The sequence below is a fragment of the Equus asinus genome, chromosome 5 (assembly GCF_041296235.1).
Source record: "Equus asinus isolate D_3611 breed Donkey chromosome 5, EquAss-T2T_v2, whole genome shotgun sequence".
In the NCBI taxonomy this organism is placed as follows: domain Eukaryota; kingdom Metazoa; phylum Chordata; class Mammalia; order Perissodactyla; family Equidae; genus Equus; species Equus asinus.
The window spans coordinates 111,927,069-111,947,962 of record NC_091794.1 but is presented as its reverse complement, the minus strand read 5'-3'; the positions used below and the strand labels follow the sequence as shown (position 1 = coordinate 111,947,962).

General features: G+C 57.0%; 1 protein-coding gene across 3 annotated transcripts in view; it reads left to right on the top strand.

Moving 5' to 3' along the window:
* PRDM16 (PR/SET domain 16) overlaps positions 1-20,894 on the top strand; it is a 344,072-nt gene that overhangs the window by 275,407 nt on the left and 47,771 nt on the right. For all 3 annotated transcript variants that reach the window (XM_044769524.2, XM_044769523.2, XM_044769522.2), the window contains exon 4: positions 17,176-17,310. In XM_044769524.2, coding sequence (XP_044625459.2) covers positions 17,176-17,310 — 135 coding nt within the window. The remainder of the gene's footprint in view (positions 1-17,175; positions 17,311-20,894) is intronic.

Here is a 20,894-nt window from a genome sequence, read left to right as displayed (position 1 = left end):
CTCCAAGCACCTACTGTGCACACTCCTGAGGGTCACAGGTAGATCAGATGCAGTCCCACCCCTGAGTGGGGACACACACGCAGAGCAGGCGACCCCCCCGGGGTCAGGGAGAGGAAAGTGGGTATGCAGCTCTGCTTGTGAAGGACGGAGATACAAGTGCCCCTCCCACCTCTTCCTCCTCAGCACTGGGGGAAGGCTGCCCACGCCCCAAAGCTCCCCCTCCCCGACCTTGCTCAGCTGTGCACAACGAGGGGCCCCTGGCTGGTGGCGTCCCTGAGGTTGGGCGAGGAGAAGAAACACTGGGGGCTCTGTGCCGGGCAGCTGGCGGACCCAAATGTCAGCCCTCATGTCAGCCACAGGCCAGAGGTGTCAGGGCCGGCGCTGCTGCTGCACACACAAGTCATAAATACACCTAAGTGGCTGCTGTCACTTCGCCGCGGCCTCATTTCCATTCTGCACAACCCAAGGTGATTAATGAGAATTATCATTAACGCTAATCAGAGCCGTTTGGAGGAGGCTGGGGTGGAAGGAAATGCCCTTTGTGGGCTGCGGAGACCACTCTAAAAGGTGTCGGTTGCATGCGTGTGCATGCTTGGGGGCGCAAACACTCATGCACTCACACATGTGCACACACACGTGCAATCCATGCACTCATGCACATGTGCACACACACGTGCAATCCATGCACTCATGCACACACTCACACACGGGTCAGGGCTCTGAGGCTGGCTAGCAGGAGAGAGTCTGGGCAGATGGGGAAGAGCCGCTGCTCAGAAATAGCCCTGCCCTGTCGTGAAAGGCAGGCTCCCATGTGGCCGCCCCCTGCCCTGGCGCGCCAACAGCCGGAGAACACAGGCCTCGCGCAGCCCGGCCCGGCTGGAAGGAATTCTCTCCCGCCGCCACCGAGCACACTCATGACCTCACGTGCCTGGCAGTTGCTCACAGACTGGACAGGCTTGCCCAAAATTAGAACCAATGCCGGGAGGGCAGGGGCTGTGGGCAATGCTGACACAAGGGTCAGTGGAGGGTACCTGTCTCCTCCTTCCCTTGGCGCCCAGCCTTGACCACTGCGCTCAGCCCTGGGCTGCCCACTGCCGGCCCATTATGCCGTGGACGCCTCTTTCCCGCTCGTCTCCAAGGAAGTGGCCGGCCAGGCTGCGCAGGGGGCTTCCCTGCCCTCCGCATCCTCGCTCAGGGGGCCAGTGTGGCTTAAAGATACAAAGTGTCCTTTTATTGGAAATATCAATTCAGAAAGGGGCGAGTAGTAAGCTGAGAATATTTGGGTAAACTTGACGGCCCTTAGGACTGAAAAGACCTTTTGTTCCCTCCAAGAAAAAGGCTGTCGCACCACCCTGGGCTGGCTGGAGCCGGTCCAGGAAAACTGAGGTCGGAGCAGAAAAATGATTAGGGCGTCTCGCGAAAGATCTTTCCTCTAGGTCAAATGTTTATTATTATTTGTTTTATTTTTTTATTAGAATGTGTGGTTAACATCCTATTGCATAATATCAGGCTGTAACCGCGCCTTCGAACACCGAGTCTTGGTCTGCCCCAGTCTACCAGCGCACAAAGGGAACTTTGTGGCATTTGGGGGGAGCAAGGGGCTCCGCCAGCGTGGTTTCTTTTGCTCTGCTTTGTTTGTGAGATGTCGACCAGGTAAAGAAGGGGTACATGTCTTCTGGTGTCTGCACTCTGACAAGCAGAGGGTCCCTGCAGCTCGGAGATCTGGCTGTCACAGGGGGGCCACCTCTCCGTTTGCAATGACAGGAGGTCGTGCGTGTGGATCGCACGGCATGCGTGATTTGGGAGGGTCTCACCCCACAGAAAGGAAGGTGGAATGCAAACTCTTGGCTTTGCAGGGCGGGTAGGGATCTTGCAAGAAGCTAGCTTTTGGCTGACCCTCAAGCCCAACGCATCAACAGCCACACGGCTTTTCCGGAGACACTGGGACGTGCCGGGGCTGCCAGCCCCAGTTCCTCCCTGAAACAGCTGGACCCAAGTGTCTGTTGTCCAGAAACATGCATACAACCCAATTTCACGGCTGTGTCTCAACTTACCAGCTCCCCGAGGAGACTAGTTACTCTTTAAGATTCCCGTGAAAGGACAGCCCTCGAGAAGCCACGAGATGAAAATCTCAAACCTAATTTGAATCCTCCTCCACCCAAACACATGAAAAGGAAAAGAGCTCGTCCGACGCAGGTCACTGGAGGAGAAACTGAGCCGAGGTCAAGTGAGAGGTGACTTGGCCAAGCTGGGGGATGTTTTCACTCAGAGTTACCCCCCCCAAATGAAGTCTAATTACCATCTGCAAGTGAGCTGTTCATTGAAACATTCTGGGATCTGAGTTCCATGAGAATCCAAAAATTTCTCCACCAGCCTCTGCAGAAAACCCGCGGATGGTGGGTTTTCTCATCAGTCATTCGAGGACCCCTTGGCATGCTCGTGGAACGCAGAGCACAGCCTTGAGAAGCTGCCTCCACGGCGAGTCATGCCCCTGTGCCGTGGCCCTGGACAAAGCAGGCAGTCATCCTAAGGGTGCATCTCCACGTGCCACGGCCTCCGCTCAGCCCTCCCCGGCGCACAGCAAGCTGGAGGCCAGGACCTGGGGCAGCACATCCTTCCCAGAGGTGGCTCCATGAGCCGACCCCGCAGCCAGGCATCCCAAGGAGTGTTGTTGGGGACCCCAAGCAGAAGCCTTCCACACAGCCCTGACTTGGCCAACCGGGGAGTCCTCAGTCCAAGCCAGCCCCTGAGACGCCTTGTCACCATCTTGTACCAACAAAAGGCTGAATCCCAAAGGCCAGCGTTCTGACTTTGTGTGTCCATTGCCTGTAGCTCTAATATGTAGCTCAAGGCCCCAAGGAGTTGAAGCTTTCAGAGAATTTCTGCGTCCACCATAGAGTGTATGTGTAAATGTAAGATGCTGACAAAAGTGGAAGCAGTCATGTATTTTATAGTAATTACTTCTGAATTTAGTTTTCATAATTTATAGTTGATACGACTTAAAGAATTACTGGTTTGAGAAGCGAGGGTACTTATTTTAAATATTCTGATTCTGTTATATTTTTCACTATGTTTTTAAAAAATTAAATTGGATGTTAAATAGAAAAAAAAAACTTGTCTTCAAAATAAGACCCGTAGGAAAGAATCAAAGTGATTATTTTTACTTAAAAATAATTTTAAAATAGTCATCATTTAGAGAGGAAGACTAGAAAAAAAAATTTAAAGTAAAAGTAGAGTAATAGCTGTTTAGAGAGTGAAACGAAATAAAGGGTTTGGGGAACATTATGCATCTGGCATACCTCAGGGCTGAATGTCCTCACAGGGTCAGAGAACCTTCTAGAAAAGAGCCTATGCCCCAACAGAGGGGAGGAGCTGTGTGTGCCGAAGGGAAACCACCAGTTTGGTGGACATTCCTGACCTTCGAGGGCTCACTGGGGACCTGCTTGCCAGCTTGAGCTACCCAGACCTTGCTGCGTGGAGTTGCAGCCAGCACCGGCCGGGCAGGCACTACATGGGGTGGCTCTGGCAGAGGCTCCAGGACATAGTTCTCCCTCAAGAGCCACACCAGAGACCAGGTGTCCAACGCCTCCACCCAGAGGAGGTTTGGGGTCTCCGTCACTGGAGAGGGGCTCCACGATCAAGCCCTGGGTGGCTGCCACTGGCTAGGAAGACTTCAAAGGTAACTCATCTGTACCCATGGGTGTCCTGACTGTCTGCGGAGGAGCCAGAGATCCAGAAAGCCCAAAGTGCAAGGGAGACCACTAACGGCCCCTCCCCCAAGAAACAATGCTCCCCCCCCCAGCCACACCCACCCCAAGGAGGGAAAGGACCATCTCTGCACACACATGGCCGCTCTCTTGCGAGAACTCCCATCCAGTCACCTGGGGAAGTGTCCCCACAGGACAGCAGACGGGCTAGCTGCCCTAAACCGCGCTGCACCCCTTTAATTAAGCAAGCAGAGTGCTCTCTTTTCCCGTGGGTTTTCATTCATATCCTGACAACACCAGTAGAAACAGATCTGCCAGAATAAGTCCTACGTGCAGCTCACTCAAGGGAAGAAAGTGAGTGTGTCCTCCCCTCCTTTGCCTTTCTTAAATGAAAAGAATACAATAGCAGAACCCACAAAGAAAGATCCCGATTAAAATGTTCCAAGGCTCTTAAAACACCCCCATTTAAATTCTGGGTAATCGGCTGCATTGTGCTGCCCCTGGGAGAGGCCGTGGGGTTGGTGGGTGCAGCTCTGAACCATTTGTGTCATATGAATGCTTGTGATTAGATTTTTAATAAACCGTTTCGATTCTATTTCCTGGGGTTGAATAGATGTTTGAACTTGGCTGGTATGGACTTGAAAGGGATCCAGGTAATATCATGGGGGACACACTTTTAATTCCTTTAATATATTTCGTCAAAGGTGACTGGCCGTAGGAACTGGCTGGAACACGGGGAAAGAGGGAGAGCTATTGAATTTAATTGGCTCCATTTGTCATTCAAGACTGACTTTGCCGCACCTCTGTCTATGAATCATTTCCAAACTTGCTGATCTGACCCAATGTGCCCACAGCTTGGGAAGGAAGCCGGCTTAGGGTGCCCAGGGAGATGTCGCAGGCTGAGCCTGCATCCAAGGGCAGGCCTGGCGTGCAGCTCAAGGCCCCTCACTGAGAACCTGGATGGCCTCTGGCCAGGATGACAGAGCCTGAGAACTGGAGAATCCAAAAGAAGCCCACATGAGCCAGAAACCCAACATTGCCCTGTCTCTTAGTCTGATGCACTGGGAGGGTTGGTGCAAGAGAAAGGATAGGCCCAATACATGACAGTTACAGAACCCCGGGGCCCCGAGCTCCGGAGCACCCGGAAGAAACAGAAATCCTAGGCGGTAGAATCGTTACAATGAGCTGTTGGGAGGAAAGCACACCTCCTCCCTCTATAAGCCAAAACAAAGGTGCAGGCCCAGGCCAGCATTTTTGTGGACGCATACCTGGGCCTGCTGGGGGAAGAGGCCAGAGCTGGCTATTTGCAGGACATCCAAAGACAACACCGCCTGCACCAGGAGCCCTCTGCCAATGACCATTTCTGCATGTCAAAGAGCTGGGAGAAGTCCTCGCTATGGGCATTGGCAAGGTATTTGCTGAGATTCGGCCCGCTGAGATTTGAGCTATTTGCGGGGGCTGATCTCAGAACGTGAGGCCTGATACGGAAGGCGATGGGTCACGGAGCTTCCGCAGACCGACACGTCCCTTGGAGAAGGAAGAAGGATGGGCTCGGAGAGACTGAGTCAGCCGCAGGGAAGGCACTAAACATGACCTGGCTGGATCCACCCAGCCGCCCGCCAGGCCCTAGTGTGCGCTGGCTCCCACAATGCTGAGCTGGAGGAGCCGGCGCGGCCTCTGCCCTGGGAAACAGGATGCTGCCACACGGACCTGGGGGAACATCGCACGGTAACGCTGAACGCAGGACAACAGCGCCGTAACACTGGACCCGGGAAAAATTGCAACTGATTTCCAGAGGGCAGAGCGACTAGGAGGGCTTGTACCTCCTTCGGCAGAAGCCATTCAGGAATGAGAAGGGAAAGGGTCCAGAATGTGGAGAGGGGAGATGAGGAGAGAAAGGCCCCTGGGCAAAGGCCTACAGCAGCTTGGGAGGCAGTCTCAGTTGTCTTGAGGCACCTTAGTGCATTCGTTTGTCCCCCAGACATTCACTGAGCACCCACTGTCTGCCTCGCTGTGGGAATCGGCCCTTGTCATCCAGAGGAAGAGGAAGAAATTATGTGGATAAGACAGGCAACGGCACTCTGTGGTCCGTACTGTGATGGGTGGGGCGGGGGCTGTGAGATCCACTCAGAGGGGCCTACCCCCATGTGTGGGATCAAGGCACGCCCCTGGGAGAGGAGTCCCTGTGTTCTGCCACCTTTACAACTCCTTGCAGGATGTTCCCTTGTATCTCACCTGGGAGGTGGAGGAAGCCAGAGGTATCTGGGCAGGTTGGAAGGACTGTGCTCTTCATCCATCCATCCATCCATCTATCCATGATGCATCATCTACCCCGTCATCCATCTAGCCATCCATCCGTCCATCTACTCTTCCATCCACCCAACCATCCATCCATCCATTCATCCATCTATCCATCCATCCACTCATCCATCCATCCACCCTCAACCACCCATCCACCATCTATCTGTCCATCCATCCCTCCATCTGTGGAGACATTCTGTGAGCCCCGAGTGAACACTACTCCTTGCTGAGGCTCTGGAAGCTTCACTTGCTCTTGGCTAGCATCCTCAAGTAGAGGAGAGATGAGAAGGGGAACCCCGGCCGGGAGGCATGGCACTGGTCCCCACAGATCGTGAAAGGGGTGAGATGGGCAGCCAGTGCCCACTATCCAGCTGGTCTGCCCCTTTCTGGCTGTGCGACATTGGGCCAGTTATTCACCTCTGTGTACCTCAGTTTCCTCATCTACAAATGTGGCTACCACAGTGGCTGCCCCTCAGGAAGATGTGAGCATCTAGCGACTATAGTGACCGTAGTGAGACTTAGCAGCTGGAGGAGCGGTCATCGCAGCGTCAGCAGTCTGCAGGGTGGTGGTGGCCAGAGGGACTTGCCTCCTCCCGAGCAAGGGTGTGGTGGAGAGAGCCCCGGGGGCCAGGCTCTGTGGGGCCACGGTTCTGCACATCGCTGACCTCTCCAGAGAGCAGGAGGATGTCTAAACAGGAAGGGGTGCGAAGATCCCGAGCCTCTCTCAGCCCGATGTGTCGGGTTCTCTGAGAGGCGCATCTGGAAGTCTCTTGCGGGTGCAGCCTGCGTTGATCCTTGTCCACAGTGATGGGGACATCTGAGCAGGTCTGAGGGTAAGGAGGCCCCAGGCCTCTGAGCAGCGCCTACCCAGGTTGTGGGCTGGAGGATGTAGAAGTGCCAGCCAGGGGGGACAGGGCTGCTGGAGGAAGCCCTGGGGGTCCTTGGTGGGCACCTTGGCCTGGCAGTTGGCTTCCACACTTAGGCCTTTGTCCGGCACCCTGAGAGTGCTGGTGGGTTTTGGAAGCCCCCACCCCCGATTTGCCTCGGTTTAGCCATTGCGGGAATTCCTCTTGCACCTGCTGTGGGGGTGCCCCGTTCACCAGCTCTGCCGTTCGTCACCGTCTGTGTGACCAGAAAAAGGTTATGAATGTGACACCCCCGGGGGGCCTTGCATCAACTCGGTAGAGGAACCGCTTCCTGTGGGCAGAGCCGGGCTCCCACCTCACCCTGGGCAAGGACCTGCCACGAGCCTTTGGTTTTGGTTGTTTGGGCTTTTTTTCCAATCTTTTTTTATGATCAAAAAACAAAACAAAAGTTTCTCACTTCAGAATGTCACAGCTGAGGCTGTGGTCGTGTGCAGCCCTAGGCTCAGAGACTTCTGCTCTTGGCCCAGCTTCAAGTGAAATTAGGGTTTGAAAAGGTGCTGGGGCTGTTGGCGTTTAACCACATCAGCCCAGGGAGCGGGGCGGGCCTGAGGCCAGCTATGGGGCCGGGAGGGGCCCGGGAGTGAAACCTGCAAGCTGCGGGGACTTCACAAGCCAGGCCAGGATTTGGGGGGCTTCTCTGCACCCACAGCCTTTACCTGTCCCAGCTGTCCCGGGTGTTGGCACTTTGGTGGCTTTTCACAACTCTGCCCTTCCCTGAGCACCTCTGGTCGGCCTCCGGTCCAAACAAAGCAGCAAGACCGGAAGTGGACGTTTCCACCCGACAAGGAGCCGAACCCCCATGAGGCTGGGGTGGGGCCGGCCTGGGCCCCTCCTTGCTGGAGTTTGCTGGGAGCCCCCGGTGGGACCGTACTTCTGTATGTGGGCACCCTCAAGCTGGGTCTCCATCCCCCCACCACGGTGCCGGGCAGCGGGGACACGGAGGGCAGAGCATTTACACCCACTTACACCTGGATTATGTGAGGTCAGAAACTTCTCCAGGGACCCACTCTGGCAAGTGGCCGGCCATGTGTGCAGCCATCTCCTCGGGGCTCAGGTGGAAGGGAAGCCCTGAGTCTGCAGTTGCTTGCTTTGCTTGGCAGGCTCAGGGCCAGCCCGAAACCTTTGCTTTGACCCTGTTGTCCACACAGCAGCTGAAATCCGGTCTTGGTGCTTGTGAGAGATGCCCCAGAAAGGCCACAGAAGTGGGTTGGGTCGACCTGGTGTGATGGTTCCGCTCGCTTCCAGTGGTCGTCCCTGCAGGCAGGACCGGCACAGGTTCACGGGGCCTGGTGGTCAGCACAGCCGGGGGACTCAGGACTCAGCCTGGCGGGGTGTGAAGCACCCACTTGTCCTGCACTGAGAGACACAGGAGATTTCAGCCAGGAGGGAGCCCAACACAGGCATCTCCACGGTGACATCAGGCCAGTCCTGGGATGTCTCCCACCCAGACCATCCGCAGGAAGAGGGCGGAGCAGAGCCCAGGCCCAGCTGCCCCGGGAGCTGCTGTCAACAAGCCATCCCACTTGCTTTTACTTGGACCTCTCGGTGGCGTGTGACCCACCCTGGTGTCCTGGGCTTGGCTAGGAGGACATGACTGTGCCATCACTGTCACCTGAGGCGGGCCCCACTGGTGACATACCTGCCTTCCCTGTGAGGATGTGGGATGGTGTTAGCACTGGGCATGTGTCAGGAGCGCCGGGGCCAGATCCTGGGGTCCCAGCTGCCTCCTGGGGGCGACTGGCGGAGTCTCTCATTCTTGCTGCTCCCGTGACGTCCCCCCTAAGATAGAGGGCTGCCTGCCTCCTCTAGACAAGGCCCTCTCCACCTGCCCCCAGCCGAAGCCGGTGAGCTAGCAGCTGCCGCGGGCACTCACCGGCAGGGAGAACTTCCCATTGGACCACAACGCAGCACCCCTTTAAAGAGGGCGCGTCCATAAACGGGGTTCCCCAGGACAGAAGTTCAGTTTAAAAACAGCATCTCCAGAGAAACAACGTGTGCCGTCCCCTGCCCCCAGTGATGCTGTCTGCAGACACGCATGTCCGCTGGGAGTGGCTGCAGCAGCCGGCCACCCCACAGACGGAGGGTCCCTGGCCCCCCGCCCCTCAGCCCCTGGCTCAGCCGCGCACCCCTGGTCTGTGAGGAGGACCCTCTCCTGCTGGGGCTGAGGCCGGGCCCTGGGCTCTCTGCGGTGACCGGGGGCTTGCTCTTTGGGGCACCCCAAGAAACTCCAAACACACAGGTAGACAGACGGGGTCTTGAAGGGAGGCACACAGGACGGAGCCTGTTTCCTGAGTCCCCTCTCCCACTCACTGCCAAGGCTGCTTTGTCCCTTTGGGGGTCCTGGGGCACCCACCGCAGATTCCCAATGGACCAGGGGTCTGTCCTTCCTGCCCACCCAGGTGACCTAGGAAAGGGCCCGCTCTGACCAGGACCCTCGTTGTCCTGTGGTGGGCAGAGCCCCCGACTGGCATGTGTCTGAAGAGCAGATGGGCAGGTGCCACTGGCCAGGGAAGCAGCAGGTGCCCGCAGCCCGTGGCCAGAAATATGTCCCCACAGCATGCGCACACTCGAGCGTTCCCAGGGGTGGGCCCGGAGCTCCGTTCTGCATGTCTTCAACAACCTACCGAGGACAAATCGACGTTCCTCACAGTGCTCCTGTGTGCAGGGAGCCGTGGGCCTCCGCCCAGCCACAAAGCAGGAGAGAGGCTTTTTAGTTCCAAAGGGGAAAATGAGGCAGAACTCCAGATAACCTTCATGTTATCAAAGTGACAATTCTGCAATTTGGAGGCCAGAAAGGCACCTATGGTTCAGAGAGTCCAGCCCCCTTTCAGAGCACCCTGGAGGGATGGCCACCAAGACCTCCTCGAATTTGCTCAGTGACGGAATGCTCACCCCTTTGTGAGGCTCCCCACCCACCTCATGGGCTGCCCCTAGAGATGTCTCAGCCACTGGTCCTAAGGTTTCAACAGACCCCTCCATTGCCGACACCCTGAGGGGTTGCTGTATCTGACGGAGTCTGTGGTTCATTCATTTCCCTGTAGACTAAAGAGCACTAGTTTGGGTCACGAATTTGCCTGTTTATTTCTGAGGGGTCTGCCGACAGCCCATGGCCAATGAGACAAAGTGTAGACTTGCCGTGTGGACGAGACATGTGCTTGGGAGGAAGCCCAGCCCCTAAACACCCCACTCAGGCCCAGAGTTCGGGGACGCCCCTGGAGTGAGGTTGCGATCGGCTCCCACCAAGGCCAGTGACCTGGGTCCTGCACAGGCAGCGTGGACGGCCCCACGGCCTGGGTCTGCCTCTCTTCACGTCCCTGTGTGCTGTTGACCAGCCCGGGACCTGGAGAGGCCTCAGGACGCACGACATCAGCCCCAAACTCAGCTTTGCTGCATCTTACACCCCAGTTTTCTGCAAAGTGCGCAGACGCTGCTGGGAGAGTTGCCCCCCTTGTGTGTAACCCCGACCTCGAGGAGGAAAAAAACAAAAGGGAGAAGGAAAGCAAGAATCAGGTGGAAGGGGAGGAGGGGACAGAGAAGGAGTGAGAGCTCAGCGGGAACCCCAGCAGCTGGGAGCGGCGCTGTCGTCTGGGTCCCGCCTGGCAGCCAGGGCTGCGCACCCCAGGAGCGCCGCGGCTCCCGAGGGTCCGGGTATTTTGTGCGCGATGATCTGTGAACCCCAGGAGGCTCCATGGCACCCAGGTGTCTGCATATTTTGGGGGAGAGGGTCTAAGGACACTGGGAGTTGGAGTGACATTGGGATGTCTGAACACCTTTTGGTTCATGGCTTTCCTCAGATCTTCGAAGATCTCTGTGGCTCCAGAACACTGGGGAGCGTGCTGTCTGGGGTCTGGCTCTGAGCCGAGAGGCTCCACCGGGGGCCAACACAGGAACAGGCCTCCAGGCGTGAACTTGAGGCATCGGCCTTGCTGTGGCCTCAGAGTCTCCCCCATTGGGCTCCCGGCTTCCTCTTGCAGCATCCCCATCCTGGGCTGTGCCCTTCAGTCTCTGAGACCAACAGGCTCTGGCCCTCATCCCCCCACAACACCCACACCGCGGCCCTAAAAGTCCAGTGGAGACCACGGTCAGCTGGGGCGTCCTAGGAGCCCCCACTCAGCTTCTTTCTGGCACAAGCCCCAGAAAACACCGCTCTCTCCATCCCTCTCTCTTCCTGAGCTTAGAAGACAGGCTGGCCTCCACCTTGGAGGACCAGCTCCGTGAGTTACTCCTGTTTCCTAGAACTAGCCCCCTCCCCGTCACCTCCCTCTTGACTCTGTTTTCTCTCTCTCCCTCCCTCCCCTCCCCCTTTCCCTCCCCCCTCCCTTCCCCTTTCCGTACCCCTCACTTCCTCCCCCTGCCTCCCCGCTGCCCTCCACCACCTCCCTCTCAACCTAAGCAGGTAGGGCCCAAAGGCTGTGACCCTCCCGCCAGGACTCCTGTCTGCCTGGCAGCAGTGTGACCCCATCGCGCCAGCCACATTTCTCCCCGGTGCTTGGTCATATCACCACCGAGCCCCATAACGAGAGTCGGGACAGGGATTTATGAGCTCGTCCAGGCTCCGTGTCCACACCCAGACAGAGGTGTTTCCAGAATGCCTTTCGCCCGCCTCCTTCTGTCTCAAGAATAGACTTTCTGTTCCAGCTCCTCATGGATGCCGTAAATTGTAACCACAGTGTGTGTGCGTGTGCATGTTCGTGTCCTACAGACAGAAGAGGCCTCCAGCTTTGTGGCCAGGGCCTGTGGCTCTGGGTCAGCTCGTGGGTCCTTAAAGAAGGGACCAGGGTGAGGCGAGACCGCTCCCCGCCCCGTTCCCACCCACTGTCATAGGTGGACGCCGTACCCAGGCTTCTGGGGAGCCGAGTTACAGCCGCAGGCGCAGGGCCGAGGGGGAGACTCCAGGGCCGCCCCCTCCTGCTCACTTGGAATCCATTAGGCGAGCTGACGACAGATGCCTCGGCGTTGGGCCCGCGTGCACACCCCGGACAGGCCCGCGGCTGGCTGTGCCCATTAACGGGAGCGCACCAGCCCAGCAGAGCCCACAAACGAGAAGTGCAGGAAACCTCAAACGATGGGTAGAAAAAATTGTCAAGGCTCAGAGAATTCTTCATCCCTTTGCTTCATAACTCAGCATTTCTGACGGGGGGATTTACAAGCCGGGGAGCTGGCAGGGTGACGAGGGGCAGGGAGGCCTGCAAGCCCAAGTAGGGGAGAGTGGGCAGGAGGGCAGCTTCCTTCCGACGCTCTGGGATTCCCAAGACTCAGCTCCAAGCAGCCCTGAGCCAGGCTTGGGAGTGGGGTCAGGCAGGGGAGCAGACTTCAGATCTGGAGAGAGACCCAGCCTTGAGCCCTCTGCCTGCTAAGCCGGCCTGTAGGAGATGCAGGGGGCTGGGCGGCCTCCTCCTTCCTTCCCTCGCTCCCTCCCTCGTTCGTGCCCTGAGCAGAACTGTGCACACAGCCCGGGACGGGCGCTGTGCAGGTCAGTCGTTCCTCCCCCACCTACTTCTAATTGTATTGGCCTCCTGGGGCCAGGGCTCTGAGCCACAGACCAAACCAGGCCTCAGGACCTGCTGAGCTGGGGAGGGAAGGACCTTGACCCGTCTTTATGGCGTTGGAAAGTCTCACTCCAAAAGCCGGGGGAGAGGAACCTGTTTTCTGGATTCAAGTGTACAGAATCCCGCGGTTCTTGGAACCAGCATGGAGGCCCTCCTTCTGGCCCTTGACCTGGCTCTGGACCGCGCGACGTGCAGGGCGGCAGCTGACAGCACGGCTGTCAGGAGTGGGGCAGCCTGGGCTGGGAGCAGCCCTGCTCCTGGGTCCTCCATCTCCTGTCCTGTAAAATGGGGCAATGACAGCACGTGCCCCAGGGGTCCACAGTAACAAGTAAGGGGCGACACTGGCACAAAGAGACCTGAGTCCATGCGGGCTCATGGTTTGAGGTTCCCAAAGGCCCCGGCTCGGCCATGCACATGTCCCAGGAGGAGAGCAGAGACCTGAAAGGAAAGGAGGCGGGAGGAGGCAAATGTCTGCAGCCTGTTTCTCCCTTTCTGGAGTCAGAAATGGCACAGGCTCATCCACTCCCCAGACAAGAAGCCAGGCCTGCAACGTCCTGCCCACCTGGCCAGAAGCATGGGCCCATGGCCACCCCTGGGAGCATTCCTCTGGTCTGAAACAGAAAAGCAGCAGCTTCTGAGCCTCCGGCCCCTCCCACTCCATCATTCAGGTGTGCACAGGTGGGCCCAAGTGAGGCCCCCATCGCCCGGCCATGATGACAGACGCAGGCTCAGCCCTCTCCCAGTGCATCTGCTACTAGTTCAGGGCCCCTGACACGGCTGCTTCTGTCCTCCTTGGAGAAAGGAGTCAGCAGTTCACCTGACACATCTCAGAGGTGGAGTTTGAGTCTCTTTGGAAGGAAGGAGTTAACCAAAACCGCCATCAGCCCAGAAACCCAGCCAGGGTGTCCACCAGGGAGAAGGGATCTCCTCTCACCTCCTGGGCCACCAGAAAGTAACTCCCACCCCCTGACCGTCCAAATGGTCAGAAGTTGGGTGACCAGGTCTCCTGGGTCGAGGAGGAGGGACGTTTCCCAGGATTGGCCAGGAAGGAGAGGCTGCTGGCCGAGGAGTGGGAGGACAGCCAGAGCCAGGCAAGAGGTCACTGAGGATTTATGGCCTCCAAGCCCTAGGCCCTGGACCCGGGAGGGACGGGGACAGGCAGGAGGGCCCAGGACAGTGTCTCTTGTGGGTGAGCGATCAGCCGTCTCCATGTTCAGACACACTTGAGAGAACTGGAGATGTTTACCCTGGCACGGGAATGCTTGGAAGAACATGGGCTACGTTCACACACCTGCAGGGCAGTCGTGGGGAAAAGAGAGAGGCTTGTTCTATGCAGACGAAGGGGGGAAGTTACCGGAAGGAGGGTCTTCCCATCCAAAAGTGATTCCCCGTGATGCAATAAGATTAACGGTAGACCAGGCTGTCTGGGAGCGCGCTGTGGGGGCCCTGCCCACGGGAGTGCCAGAAGGAGGGGCTCCAGTGTGGGGTTGGATGGGATGAGCCTGGAACCTTCCAGCTGTCCTGTGATGACGCAGAAGCTCCAGGAAAGAGAGGGTGGCAGGCCGCCACTGTGTTCAGCCTCCTGTACATCTCCTCATCCCCCCCAGAACAAGTCCTTTGATTACCTAAAAGGTCAGGCATGCTCTCTAGGGTGACAGAGAGAAAGGGGACAGCAGAGGACCGCCCCAGCATGTGCATGGAGCTCCCCTCGCTGTGGGAGACAGAGGCCCTTGGGGAGCAAGTCTACAAGGCAGAATGCAGAGTCCAGCCCCTCAGAGAATCTGCCTCCGGGGCTCAGCCCGGGGCCGCCATGTCCACATTTGAAACCTGCACCCAGGACATTCTGTCGCCGGCCCCGGCCACCTGGGGAAGTGTGAGGACGGGAGAGGGGAGGGCGGGCCGGGGAAGACGGTGGTGGAGACCGGTTCAGACGGGCGATGCCCCCGAGCGGGAGGGAAGCGGGTGGTTCACAGGGTGGTCGAGCCCTGCCGGCTGCCTCAGGGCCACTTCCTCGTGGGGCTGATTTGTCCTTTCCCAGAGCACAACTGACTGCTCCCCACAACCCCCCGAGTTGCACCCCGATACACACACACACGCACACACACGTGCACACACTCATACACACACATATGTGCAAACTGGATGAAGGGGAGCTTCCAAGCACTCAAAACAGTAGTTAGATAGTTAGTTAGTTAGTTTAGTTAGTTAGTTAGATTCTTCTTCCAGGAGTTTCTTGGGGAGACAGGCCCCAAGCCTGTCATGGTGAGGCAGCACCCTTGAGTCAACAACTAGTCCCCAGGAGAAGCTGGTGGCGGGGAGGGGAGGCTGTGATGGCTCACAGCATCCTTTACCATCATCACCAGTCCCAGACGGGGCCGTGGGGGTGGCGGGTGGTGAGGGGGAGAGACCCAGAGAGACAGGCCAACAGACACAGACACAGAGACCAACCCCCGCCAGCACCCATCTGTGCAGATGCTGTGAGGTGGGGACCACAGGGAGCTCTGGCCCCCGCCAGTGGGGTGGGGTGGGGTCCGTCAGGCTCGTCGGCTTCACTCCCTCCCTGTGACAGAGGAAGGTGGCTGGCGAGGCTGCCTCATCGAGTCACGGGACCACTAACCACAGGGTTTGCTTGGTGGGTTTCTTTGGTGGGTTTCCTGCAGTTGGGGTGCAGAGGTGAGAGGTTAGTGCCTGGGGAGGGGCTTCTCCCACGTGGGGCTGCGCTCCTCCCCACCCCCATCAGCCAGCCCAGTGGCCCCCTGGAGCCAGCACAGGGCAGGCCGTGCCCCCTTCCCCCAGCATTCTGAGGGTCTGGCATTCTGAGTGGCTGAGGACGGGCTGGCTAGGACAGAGAGTTCCTCTGCTGCCATGTTGTCCCTCCCTCCCCACCTGCCCGTCTCTCGTCTCCATCCTGCCCAGGCCCTCGGGTCTCTATCTTCTCTTTCAGAATTAGGCCCATTTGGTTAGAGTCCCCCCAAAATGAAGAATTCTCTGAACCGAGGCCCCTTAGCTCACAGCCCTGTTCCACATCAGCCTCCAGAGGGGTCAGCTAAGTGGAGCCTCAGCGCGTCTAGAGACTTGTCGTTTCTGGGAGGGGCTGCCATGGGCTCCCGGAGGGGTTTCAGGGCGCCACAGGGTGTGGATGCCCAGACGGACTGAGGCAGGTTCTGCACATCTCGCAGCAAAGCAGCTGCCTCCTGAACCCTCGTTTCCTCCCTGACTTGGAGGCAAGGCAGGGCCCCTGGCCAATTAAAAAGTGTCCGTGGACGTTTGCAGAGCACCTGCACTGTTCACAAAGCACCGTGATTCTCCAGCCAGAAGTAGCCTGCTCCAGGCTTCCAGGGATAGCCTCCCTCCCTTCCCAGGTCCTCATACTTGGTGACAGGGCACTCAGGAGACCCTCCAGGGAATAGGAGCCATGGTGCCCTGACTTCGGCGGGTCCTTCTGACACTTTGCTTCCATCACCCCTGCTCACCAGGACACACCTGCCCACCAAGATTCACCTGCCCGTCCAGACATACCTGCCCACCTGGACACACCTGTTCACCGGGACACCCCTGCGCACTAGGACACACCTGCCTGCCAGGACTCTCCTGCCCACCTAGACAGATTTACTCACCTAGACGCCCCTGCCCACCAGGGCACCCTGCTCACCTGGACACCTTGCCCACCAGACATACGTGACCACCTGGATACCCTTCCTACTCCAGGACCTCAGTGTGGTGGTGACCTCAGCGCCCCCCCCGCCATCCCCTACCCCTCAGCGCCGGGGCTGGGCTGCCCAGGAAGCTCGCCTAAGGTGCTGCCGGCTTCCACCGTTCTGGATTCAGAGCCCCCAGCAGGCACTGAACAGGGCAGGCGGGAGGATGGGAGGGACTCCACCTACGGCCTCCCCCTCAGGGCCCAGCAGGCCTAAGGGAGTCCCCCTCTCAGCAGGGGACAGCAGTCAGGTGTCCTCATAAACAGCCCGCTCAGAGTGCACACCCTCAGAAGCTCCCAGCTTGTGTGAGTCAGGGGTTCAGAAAACGACAGCAACAACAAAGTAACTAACGCCAGTCAAGAGCCGGGTGGCCTCCGAGGGCGCTAAGAGAGGCTGGGCGTCTGCCTGTTTCTGAGTGTCAAATGGAAACTTTCCACTTTTAAGAAAATTAAATGTTTTTCTTACTTTCAGGGTGATGTGCACGCTGGGGTGAGTGTGCACACACGCACACATGCTCGCACATGCACGCTCATGCGCACACTCACACCCAGGCTCGTATGCAGCCACACACCCCACAACACCTTTACCTTCAAGAAGGTGTTCTCCAGCCCAGCGCCCCAACTCTCCTTAGCAGAGGCTCTATTCTGAGACTCAAGTGGCCTCTGCTTTGTCACACTTGGGGCGGCTCTACTGGGGGACTTTTGCATCTCTGGTGGCACTTTTTACTGCCGGGCCAGGGCAGCGATCTGCTCGGTGAGAAAAGGAAGGGCCATCCTTCCCCCTCTCCACAGGGCTCCAGGAGGCTCCCGGGCGTGGGTGGGCTGGGTGGGCCAGGGCCCCGCAGATGCCCGGCGGCTGGGCTGTTGTCCAGATGCTGAATTGCCTTCCTGCTCTGAGCACAGACAGCTGGGTTTCTCGTTGGGCGAATGCAGAGAGTGCTGACCAGCACACAGGATGTCTCTGACTCTTCTTGGTTTTCTGTCTTGCCGGGCAGATCTCCGAAGACCTGGGCAGTGAGAAGTTCTGCGTGGATGCTAATCAGGCCGGGGCTGGCAGCTGGCTCAAGTACATCCGTGTGGCATGCTCCTGCGATGACCAGAACCTCACCATGTGTCAGATCAACGAGCAGGTAGGTCCAGGGTTTGCACACGGGGGATATCTGCCCTTGGAGTTGTCCTGGGGGCCTTGGCACTGAGACGGATGGGAGTGGGGGTGTCAAGGTGAAGGGTCAGCTGCATCTCTGCCGAGCACTTTGCCAAGCCCGGTCCTGCACTGGGGGCGGCTATTTGACACTTGGCCAACACTGAGTTTCCGGGAGCTCAGTGACACCCCACTAATGCTCCATCGAAGCCTGCGGTCAGCGGCCTCGCCCAAGGCTGACTGGGCTTGAGAGCCAAAAGATGAGGGCTTGCGTGAAAGAAGGGAGCCGGAGCAGGCGGGATCCGAAACTGCAGAGGTCCACATTCCCTACAAACGCCACTCCCACGAGAGAAGTGGAGAACTGGACCTAGCCGCTTGAGAATCGTGTCTAAATGACTCTGTTTGACCAAGCTGTCCGGAAGGGTCAGTGCTGGCTGTCTGGAAGGCTGAAGTGCGGCCCCAGCTGCCCAGAGCCCCCAGGAATCGCTATGGCAACCTGGGCAGCCTGCAGAGGGTACTGGTCTTGTTTTGGCACAAAATCCTGGCCCTGTGGGCGAGCCGACTGATATTTTTCCTGAGCTATGTGGTCCTGACTTCAGCCCCAGGCCTCACCAGGGCCAAGGATAACCTTTGCTTCTGCTGCCAGACCCCCGGGGGCCAAGGACCTCCTTTGGCACGCCTGAGCCTCGCTCACTACAGCACATCTGTGCCACCCCAGGGATGCAGGCATCACTGGCTCTCGGTCCTCGTGGCAGGTGTCCACACCCATGAGCTGATCAGGATGCAGGATGCCATGCGGAGTTTCCGTCCACCAAGAAGGCAACACGTCCCCAGCACTGGGAGCTCTCAGTCGATGTCTTTAATTACAAGTTTGCAAGTGGACCCCGGAGACTCCTCATGCTCCTGGGCCAGGCTCCTCCGGCCACATTTTCGTTCTGTGTTCCCAGAGCACTGGGTTCCTGGGGAGCCCAACCCTTTCCATCAGAGCACTTTGCTTTTGCCTGTAGTATCTTGGAGTTATGCCTGAGATTTCACTTGCAAAAAGGATTCCATTGCTTTCAAAAATGTTTGCGGAGACCACATGACAAAGGGTACATTCTCGCGTCGCCTGTGCAAACCATTAACATCGGCTCGAGGCTCTTGACTTTAGAGAAACAGTTTCTCATTAAGAAACGCAGACAGCGCACACCAGGGAGGTCCCTAGGACCCCCATAAGCTGCCGGGCGGCTCTCCACCATCTGCATCCTTCTCGGCCGTGGGGCTCAGCTGGACCGAGCAGTCCTCCCCGGACACCTGCGGGTGCCGGACACGGTGAAGCTCGAGTCTGCCTCTGCTAGCGGGACGTCTGCTGCTGTTAGTTAGAACCCAAAAGTTTGAAAGTAACTTTTATTTCTGATTGCAAAAAATATTGCAGAAAGAAAGCAAAAGGAATGATCATGAAAATTAGGAGAGAACCTTAAAAGACACTTTCCCTTCTTCCAGATGAGAGTGAAACGTAAGTGAAGGAGAGCCGGGTTTCCAGCACAGACAGCCCTGGCAGTGCGCTTTTCTTGTAGAGAGCGTGTGTCCCTGGTTGTGTGTTTGGGAGCCGAGGGGCAGTAGAAGGAATGCCTGGGACCCGGGCCCAGGACTGCTCTTTTGTCAGACCCGGAATAGAGTAACGAAAGAGCCAGATTTTGTATTTAAGAAATAAACGTTTGTTAGACTGTATGAACCAAATTTAAGCAGTAACAGAGATATCTTTATGGGACAAGCTTTTGAAAAAGCAAATGAGACGTAGAGTCTTCTCCAAGAGAAGCCCGTCTTCAAGCATCTTCGTTTCATTACTAATATCTCAGGGAAGCCTTTATCTCAGCCCAAATGGAATGGTCCGCTTTGCAGCAAACTCTCTTTCCGTCGTCAGGACCAGGGGACAGAAATACTTTCTGCTGAGATGGAATAATAAATTTTTAACTCTCGTTCATTCCATTTCGTTTAACCCACTCCCACCGGCCGACGCTGTCCTGTTGCCAAGCTCCATCCTACAGGCAGAAACGTTGCTGGCTCTATCACTTAAACCCAACGTGCCATCAAAACTCCCTCCAACTCTCCTCGCCTACTGGACGTTTCTCTCCAACACAGCCTCCTGTGGGGATTAATTATCCCCACTTTAGTTCAGAAACTCATGGGGAACTTGAGATGTGCATTTGAGCAAAAGCAACACCGAAATGGCCCAAAAAAGGGAAATTCTTCCACCTGGGGCCTGTCAACCCCTTGACCCTCTGAGGAGACAGGAGCCCTGCGCCCGCAGCGGGTGATTCCTGGTGTTGCAGACCAGCCGAGATTCCAGCCAACATGCCCGCTAAGTCCCCCGTCTGAACATAATCAACTGTGTGGCCGTGGCCTCCGAAACACACAGGAGAGCGTGAGCCACCGAGAGGCAAGAGTGGCTGGCCGGTCGGCACCGGGCCGGGCGGCACCGGGGAAGCCGTCAGACACCCAGCTTCTCCTTCTAAAACCCAACTTTGCAGGGTGGCCCATGTCCCGGTGGTTGAGTTTGCGCGCTCCGCTTCAGCGGCCCAGGGTGTCACCGGTTCAGATCCTGGGCACCGCTATCAGGCCATGCTGAGGCCACATCCCACATAGCACAGCCAGAGGGACCTACGACTAGAATATACAACTGCATACTGGGGGGCTTTGGGGAGGAGAAGAAGAAGAAAAAAGAAGATTGGCAACAGATGTTAGCTCAGGGCCAATCTTTAAAAAATCGAATCTCGACTTTGCATTTCAGGTAGCAAAGAAAAGGGAGCAATTGGTGAGACGTATTTTCCTTTGAAAAATAATGCTCATAACTTTAAACTGTAATAATAATATGAAAAACTGCTCTTACATACTCAGAGACTCTCAATATTTGTTGCTTGAATGAAGTGACTTTTAGAAATGCTTTTTTGAACGGGATATAAGAGATTTCAAGCTATTTTTTAAACAGTCTCCCAAAAACGGACTTGCTCTCTCTCGTTGGGAAGGCCACCGGCCTCAGCAGAAAGCATTTTCGTTCCCGGTCCTGACCGCTGGAAACGCGGATGCTGCAAAGCCACCGACGCGACTCTACATGGAGCTGGAATAAAAACTTCCCTGAAATATTAATAATACAACAAAGATATCTGAAGACAGGCTTCTCTTTGAAAAGGAAACATTACACGCTATTAATGGGGTTTCTCAGATTTCTATAATCCCAAGAGTTTCTACCAGGATTTCCTGGCACTTATGGACACCCCCACACCCACACGCAAACACACACAAACACACTTAAGGGAACAATTTCCCTTTTTCTCTCTCACCCGCACACACACACCCCTCCTCCCAGCCCAGCACGGGCGCGGAGAGGAGGGGATCCAGATTGAAGATCTGAGACCCATAAAACAGTTTCAAGTTTGCCAGATGGGATTCAGGAGGAAAGTCATTTAAGTCAGAAGAGCACTGTTGTCTTGAAGTTCAAGGCACATGACCTTAGCCCCAATTTCCAGAAGACAGAGGGACCGGGCAGGAACAGAGTCGGGGTCCCAGAGAGGGAGTTCCTGAAGCCCCAGCTCC